General features: G+C 37.7%; 1 protein-coding gene across 2 annotated transcripts in view; it reads right to left on the bottom strand.

Annotated features, from left to right (window-relative positions):
- Positions 1-8,528, bottom strand: part of NSMAF (neutral sphingomyelinase activation associated factor) — a 42,215-nt gene that overhangs the window by 3,687 nt on the left and 30,000 nt on the right. The window contains exons 22-30 of one of the 2 annotated variants that reach the window (XM_080380398.1): positions 8,379-8,487; positions 6,945-7,003; positions 6,162-6,229; positions 4,436-4,503; positions 4,077-4,200; positions 3,267-3,350; positions 2,093-2,243; positions 1,588-1,690; positions 462-571 (exon numbers count right to left, since the gene is read on the bottom strand). In XM_080380398.1, coding sequence (XP_080236524.1) covers positions 462-571; positions 1,588-1,690; positions 2,093-2,243; positions 3,267-3,350; positions 4,077-4,200; positions 4,436-4,503; positions 6,162-6,229; positions 6,945-7,003; positions 8,379-8,487 — 876 coding nt within the window. Of the gene's footprint in view, positions 1-461; positions 572-1,587; positions 1,691-2,092; positions 2,244-3,266; positions 3,351-4,076; positions 4,201-4,435; positions 4,504-6,161; positions 6,230-6,944; positions 7,004-8,378; positions 8,488-8,528 lie in introns of those variants that run through there. The other variant, XR_013927008.1, reaches the window with a different exon arrangement.

The following is an 8,528-nucleotide window of genomic DNA, read 5'->3' as shown; positions in this document are numbered from 1 at the left end:
CTTGAGGGTTTTTTTTTCCTTCACGCATCCTGAATGCTAATGTACTGGAGACTGTACAGATACCTTTAAGAAGGCTATAAATCCCCATCCAAAACAATTTATCTAGTGAACTTCACTTAATTTGTTGTTAGACTCACAGTCTGGATAGACTAACAAAGTATACGATGCAGCCTGTACTACACTTTATTAGGGTTATGAGGTAGAAAAACGTTGACTTCTGTGATGTTGTGTGAATTAGGAAAATGCCAAGTCATTTACCTTTGGTCAGTCTTGTAAACGCAATATTCCTTCATTGTTAGGTTCATGTGGACCTACTTTTAGTTCTGGTGTTCCAGATAACACTATCATCATGAAGAACTGCCCACTGACTGAGCAGATGACTCTCAAACTTTTCAGTACTAGCAGGGCTGGAAAACAGGAATCTTCCATCCAATTTGAGAATAGGAATAGCTCAGGCATACCTGTATGTCCTTTGATTCTTTCAGTAACTTTTCCTCCAAGAAGGTCCCAAATCAATAATTCACCGGATTGACCTCCCGATAAGATGGTATTTCCATCCCATTTGAAGCACCTGCAAATAAGTCTGTAATTAGTTCACTTCAAGATTTTGTATAATGGAGTCCAACACTTCCAAACTGACTAGGCCAAAAAGAACTGAAAATGGAGGTACAAAACTGAAAGAAGTTCTACCCTTTAACAGTCTTTCCAGAAAGGTTATTGCCAAATTATTTTAGAGGGTTGTGTCCCAAACTTGCTTCTCTGTCTGCCCTAGACCCAGCCAGACCTTCCCCTGGCAGAAGGATGAAACTAATTCCTGTAACAGAAGAGGACCCAGTCAGCTGTACGCGTGTATAGTACCCGAGCGCTCACATGAACTACCGCTTTTACTTCTGTCACTTCGTGTTCCTGAAACTGTCATCTAAAGTGCAAAGATGAGTTTCAGGGAAATAACTGAGCAAAACAAATAATATATGCATCTATCTATCTATCTATATTTACGTATAGGCACACACAAGAAACGAACAAGGATACTCCATGTATGGCTGCTATATTTTTACTCCAGTAACTGAGTTAGCATTCTGCGGTTTGTCAGGTAAACAGATAAAGAACTGCATTTTGGTTTGGAAAAAAAAAAAAAAAAAGACTAATTATGATAGCCAATCTTCTTAAAATTGTCAAAACAAAAAGGAAGCATTTGAACTAAAAAAAAAAAACAACCAACCAAGATTATTAACAGAGACGATTCAAGAAGAATCCTTGTTAGAAATTTCGGTGGCTCAACTGCTGGAACTGCTAGTTAGCTACAGTTCCCATAGTCTTTTACGGATGTTACAGTTGCTGTTGGAAAAAACCCCATGAGGCGAGTTACTTAGATACTTGTTTGTTTTTGTCCCAGCTTGGAAAGCTTGCTTTCCATAATGCACACAACATGCTAGAACATCAGCCTTTGCACTTTAAAAAGTGATTCAATAAAACAGAGTTGCCAGTATTACTGCCCCTTCCATTCTGCTGTCACCAGCCAACTATCATCTCCACAGTCAACTAGTGGGCCACACAGCTTCATAACCTGAATGGTATCAGAATTACCTCTGTGGCTCATCAGTAGTTACAGAAGATATAAGCATTCCAGTTTGTACATCTATTACTTTAAAACAATTGTCCTCTCCTGCGCTAAGTAGATGTCTGCTGTCTGTACAAGAGAAAAAAGCAAACAAAAGAAACAATAACAACAAAAAAGCGCATGTTTAGACATTCAGTTATAGTTACCAAAGCAATCTGGGATACAGCGTGTTGGATGTGACATTGTCTGACCTACTTATTTATAGATAATTTACTGTAAATTAAGTCTCTAAGCAAGCAATGATAAACAAAACCGGTTAAGAGTCTAGACCACTGGTCTACAGTCTAGTATGGCCTTGTGTACAATTAATAATTTTTTTATAAAGGAGATGTGTGCCAATCCAAAACATCTCACCATCCCCCTTGAAGTAGTAATTCCAATTAAAAAAGAAAGGTATATTACATGACACCAGGAATAAGATTCCCTTTGAAACTCCCAAGGATGCATATTAAAAACTGAAATCCAACGTACCAGGACTAAAAGCAGCATCAAACACAGTCCCAGAATGACATGGCAACTGGTGCAACACTGTTGCTGTAGTAACATCCCAAACACTAATGGTACCCTCTTTGGTTCCAGATGCTAGTATAGTGTTTGCAGCATTAAGGTTGATTGTATTTACCTAGAAGTTAAACATCCCATGATTTTCCTATTCTTTCATGTCAGCCATCTTGAGACAGGTTTTAAACATACACAAAAGAAGGGCATTATCTATGAGATGATATTTTATTTACAAAAAGCTTTTCCATTTAATTCTGCAACATCCTTAATTAAGTACAATTATTAAAAATCCTGCCCGTAAAAAGTAAGAGATAGCTCCCTTTGATGATATTTGAAAATGCTTTTTATTTGCAGAATCAGAAATGCAAATTGACATTTCCGACTACTCTGAATACCCATACTCTCCATCTAAATACAAGAATTTACCCTTAAGAGTAAAATTCTTTACTTTTAAGTCTTCCTAGCTGTCAGCTGTTTCCAGTTCTCTTGGGCAGAGTTCCTAAATGTTATCAGAACTGGTTTAGTAGTTGCCTATGTTGTGACCTGTTAAAACTATTATGAAGGTTTAAAACACAGTAATTCTAAATATCCTACTAGAGTGATATTAGAAGCTTAACAAGTGTGCAGTTACATATTTATGATTCACTGCACACAATATATAGTTCTAGTGAAATTCACTGATATGTTTTATAGCATGGTAAACAACTCAGAGGAATTCTTTTCCATTTCCTTGCCATTGGCAAACATTAAGAAGTTGTTGTAGTAATAAAAATACTTGAAAAACATTAGTCTTATTTCAAAAGCAAAGCAGCAAACACCACCCCCCGCAGTCTTTCCTGTCCCAGCTGGAACTTTGTACGTACAAGCCAAGCAGGCAAATTAGGCACCTCTGTTTACGCTGTTGCTTCAGTCCCCAGGACAAGGCCTTTCGAGCAGGGGAGCAGGGGACACTGGCGCAGCACGCATCAGACAAAAACCCCCAAAACAAAAAAAACCCACCCCTACACACACACTTCCCAAAACAACACCCCCACTTTAGCCCCCTAACCTAATCCTTGTGCTTTAGCACTACAGCTTGACTTTGATTTTAATAAGTAATTCATTTTCATATTCTGACATACTCTATCTCTACCCACATACTTACACTAACATCGTGTTCTAGCTCTGCAAGCAGTTCAAAGTGGTGTTTCTTATTGCTCAAGGTCTCTCCGGGAACACAGTGCCACACCTACAACACAGATATTTAGGTTTGCTCAAGGAAGCATTAATATAACCCTGGATGAGTTTCTTCAGTACTGAATTCTCACGTTTCCAGGAGGGCTGCTTGTGTTAACTGTGGGCCTTGCCCACATGGCAGAATACAGCAACAACAAATGGCACCCGAACTCATTTACCCTAAACAGAACCACATACGCTGATTCCAGATAGCTTACAGAAGCCTACCCAAGTACAGGTATATCACTGCACTGAATATATACTTACCAAAAAGCTGTACAAGGAAGGCTTTGGGAAATTCTTTCCTGTCCCTTATTTCCAAATTATCTTTCTACCTAACTGTAGGCATACTTTTTCGATTAGCAAGTTCCTGGTCCACCTAGCTGAAGAACATCAGCTACAAAACTATTAAACATTTTAGAAGCCTATTCCACTCAGCAAACAGAATCACCGGTCAAGGTCTCAGAACATTCCAGTTCCTCCAACAAATACAGACTGCCTCCAAAACTCCCATGTTCAGTTACAATGAATTAAATTTCTTTCAAGATAACACTTCAGCTTTGAAACAACTGAGATAAAGTTAAATGAAGAAGATATTCTACAAACAAACTTACTATGATACTAGCTAAGTTATTATTCTAGTACAACAGGTACGGTACATCCACTCCAAAGCATTTGGCTGGCTGACCATTACAAAGTACTAAATAGTTTTTGAAGTATAACAACCCCACATACAAACCTTCACAGTGGAATCCCAAGATGCAGAATATAAACGCCCATCACGCCAACAGATCTTACTGACTGCATCATCATGTCCCATTAAGATGTCCTGCTGTCTTCCAAATGCAATTGAATAAAAATAGCTAATAGGAAAAGGTTAAAAAAGCATTACGTCTTCAGAAAAAAAAAACCTTTTTTCCAAATAGATGAAAGTAGCTTTGCTTTTACAGTTTCTAGCAGAAATCTACTGAAACAAAAAGTAGAAACATAGACATGGCATTTTAACAATGAATTGCTGTATCATTATCTGAACCCATAAACATAATGACCAAGGCACTTGATGTAATTCAGTAAAGTCAACAGGAAGTAAATACATACATATGATTGTCCCATGAAGAACTTATGACAGTGGTATCTCCTGGTAAAATTAGACAAGATGACAAAGCCTGCAAGAAAAAATAAATAAAAATAATGTAGTGTTCGATTTCTTACCCCAATTCAAACAGATGTACATTAACATGCTTCTGGAGAACAAGCAGCATTTTTATTCACACAACATAAATGTGTTTTATGAACACTAACTATGAAACACATTATGGGTTGGACACTGTACAGCAAAAACACTTAATCCCTCATAAATATAAAGGTAGCACTGAAGTTCAAAAACACATACAGAACTGACAGATCTCTGTTCTTTAAATGCTGGTGTTTCAAAGTTTGCATACATGGTATGCAATTTCTCATTCTGGAGAAATTGTGTCAGCTCTTCATCTTGTAAGCTACTGCCAATTTTACATGCAAACAGCTAACAGAAACTAAAAATGAAGGTTTCCTTTGATGTTTGTTCTCCATGACAGCTACTTACCATCTCAACTCTTCCAAACAAATGTAACCAATTCCTACTATTCTCAACAAGAAATATTCTTTACAGACAGCAGCTCAGCCACATTACCATCATGGGAAGCAGCAAAAAAAAAAAAAAAACCAAACCCAAAATAAAAAAAAAAACAGTCCATTGCCTCTACTAGTATCATTACTTGTCACGTTTTAAGACTGTTCTAAAAAACAGTAAGCTGCTGGACTGTAAAAAGGTTACTGCCTCTTGCATTGCTGCAACAGATCAGCACTAAAACTACAGAGAGAAGAGGTGGTTTTTTTTTAAAAAAGTCCTCCTCAAGCAAAAATAACCTTTGGCCTAGGAGTCAGCAAAAAGCTTTCTTTTTACAGTGCCAAGAAACAACATTCCTAACTTTGCTTGGCTAAAGCATTAGAAATTACTGTATCCCAACTCACCTGCTAGCATGTGCCATGGCAGGCCATGGGGTCTTGACCTTGCAACTTAATTGGGTACCTGTTAGAGCATGCTATGGCCTCTGTCTGGGTGACACGTTTGCCTTTTTTGTTCCCTCTAGAGATGAGGGTACAGAGATGGCTGATACATCTTAGTATCTTGCCTCAATAAAGGATTCCAAACACGACAATTGGGAGTGAATCTCTATGACCTAGGTCAGGCCACAGTGTTCAAGCACAGAAAAATTAAATACAGAATCTCTTTTCAGTTGCTGTTTTAGAAGCAAGGGAAAAATGTTGTTAGAGGTTGCCATGACCATGGCTCATTGAGAAAGGGCGGCTCAAATTCACCCAGCATAGATTCCACCCCGTGCTTGATTTTCCTCTGCCAGCTGACTCGCAGCCTTCAAACACTTGGGAGCAGTAAGGCAATGCTGGATGTGAGCACATGGGTGGAATTTAAGCTTTGTGATTCTGATCCCAGTGGCAGTTCAAGGTTGTTCAGGAAGACTCCACTGCACATGCCAGACTTTGTCTTCTGCAAGCCCTTCCTTGGAGAGCAGGGCAACTCAGAACAGAGCTAGCACAGAAGTGAAGTGCAACCATTTAATGCTTCCTTGCCATGTTTGCAGAATGTGCTTTGTCTCCCTGGAGGCCTGAGTGACTATCAGTTCACTCCACTAAATTATTCACACACAATACAGTTGAGTAGGCAGCGGAAGAAAAGAGGCATTGATGCATGCTAAGAACCATTTCTCCGAGTAGCTTTCAGAAAATACCCAATGATCTTGTTTCTATTTTGACAGCAACTTACCATGTTTGAAAAGGACACACTTCTCTGGATTTTTTTTGACTCTTTAGAAAACATCTTCAAAGTTGAATCTGTCAATAATGTACAAAATTGAAGATAAAATGACTGGTTTATATTACAGAAGCTAGTAATTTTGCTCCTGTTTGAATATGCAAGTATCTTACTATGAAAAGCAGGTATAGCTATCTCATATTCTTTGAGAAACTCTTTATAAAGCTTATGATTTGAGCCTGGAACCAGCCTGTTTTGTACCAGTTACAGACAGACTGCCCCATGCCTATCAAACTCTAAAAGAACTCTGGTGTCTAAAGGGAGAAATTACCACCTTCCCAAGCCGAGATAGAGATAACATTGAGACCCTTGAGTCAAAGTGATCTGAAACTTAACAGATTTATATACTTCAGCTATTTAATTACAGGAAATATATATTTAACTTAATTTCTATAATAGGTGACTTGCAAAGGTGACAATCCAAAAGCCAAAGAGAAGTAGCTTTCACATATGAATACTGAAATCCTCTCAAACAGTAAGGAAGAATTGAACGTGAAGCAAAGACAAAATTCCTGCATTTGGCACAAGATAGGGCCGCTTTCATGACTGTAAAAAAATCAGATCTCAGTGATTCCAGAAATATCCCATGTAATGTTGTCTTCATTTTGCTCTCAGTGAAGATATTAATGGGATTCAATCTTAACTACATTTCAGAGTTTCATGCTGTTTTGTTCACAAAAAGTAATCTGCATTTATGCTACAGGTTCTAGTAAATACCTCTGAAGTAATACTTACCCTGGGATGTAGTGAAAACAGAAGACCCATTGCAAGTGACTGCTATTCCAGTAATTGCCCTGTTTAATACAAACAAGTTTATAGGTGATTTCATAGGTTTTGAAACTTAACCATCATACTGTAAACTGACTGCAGGTAAAATCTGTTATTTGATCTAAGAGCTAAAACACTGAAGGAGATTAAAAGCACCACAGTGGTATCTTATATACCTAGAAACAATAATATACCTTGATATAATATGTGAAACGCCAGTACAGGTTTCCCATATTGTTCTGCAAGAACTTCATCCTCATCAGAAAGGACATTGCCATGTGAGAGGATAAATATTTCATAGTCCACCTTTCCAATTTGGGATTAGGCAAAAAAAAAAAAAAAAAAAAAAAAAAAGCCCGAAAGCCAGCCAGGAACCTGCCTACAAGCAGATACCGAATACCTCAAATGTCAGGAAATCAGAACTTGCATGTCTTTTCTCCTCAAATTTGACACTGGCAAAGTCACTATAGTCTAGAAATTCAGACATATAGCTTATGTCAGGGAGTTGGTTAGGAAGGACAAAGCACTCTGCACAGCTAAAATCCTGTTATACAGACCTGTTTATTATTTTCTCAGCAGTCCTCAGGAAAATAAAAACTAAAAAAAAATCAGAAGCTGAAATTCAAGTCTGCTTTCAAGATCAAGATTTCCCTAACCCTAACAATCTGGTAACAGAGGCACTTTCTCACTACAAATATAATCTTGTTTTCTGGACAACAGAATGCTTCTTTTCTAGATTGGGTTACAGTCACCAAGAAAGTAGTTGCACTCAGGGTAGTAAGAAATCCTCCTACTAGTCCAGCCACTAGGACAAAGGATGGCACCAAAGCAAAATCTGTTCTTTAAAATATAGCTGATGTTGTTCATTGTTAGGTACTTTCAAAGTTCACCTGAAGTGCCCCTGCTGACCCATGGCTTCCTAGGAATCCATCAGAACAATAGTTTCTTACCTGGATTAACAGAAAACCTATAGCTGGAGACTTGGCAAACTGCTCATACAGCAGCAGCTAAAGGTGTACAGTAGCTGAACTTAAGTGGGTTAACCTTTCAAATTAAATGAGATTAAGTAGTTAAGTCTTTCTGGGGTTATAAATAAATAAATGGAAGTCTTTGTGTAGCTGCTGCTACCACAGTTTTAGAGATGGGTAATCAATATCTGCTTCAGGTACTAAAATGATAATGAACTTAGCTCTAGATCTGTATAAGAAACAAACAAACAAGCAAGCAAAAGATAATCAAGCTGACAAATACTCATCTTGTGTAATCAAATTAATGAGCTGTCTCACAAAGAAAAGTATTTACCTTAAACCCTAAGCCATCATTCAGATGGATATGCAGATACCCCTACCCCACAATTAAATTGAGCAATTTTGACTGTGAAAAGAAAAGAATAGTACCTACTCTTTGTGAATTTTATATTGCTCATCTAATTTTAGTTTGGCAATATTATTCCAAGCAAGGGTTATACTTTCTTCTGTCAAATCTTCAAATGATTCCTCATTTGGAGAAACTGCAATAAAATGCCACACAATAAAGTTTCATCACAAATAG

The sequence above is a fragment of the Falco punctatus genome (genome assembly GCF_963210335.1).
Source record: "Falco punctatus genome assembly, chromosome: 3".
In the NCBI taxonomy this organism is placed as follows: domain Eukaryota; kingdom Metazoa; phylum Chordata; class Aves; order Falconiformes; family Falconidae; genus Falco; species Falco punctatus.
This window is presented reverse-complemented; position numbering and strand designations above follow the sequence as displayed.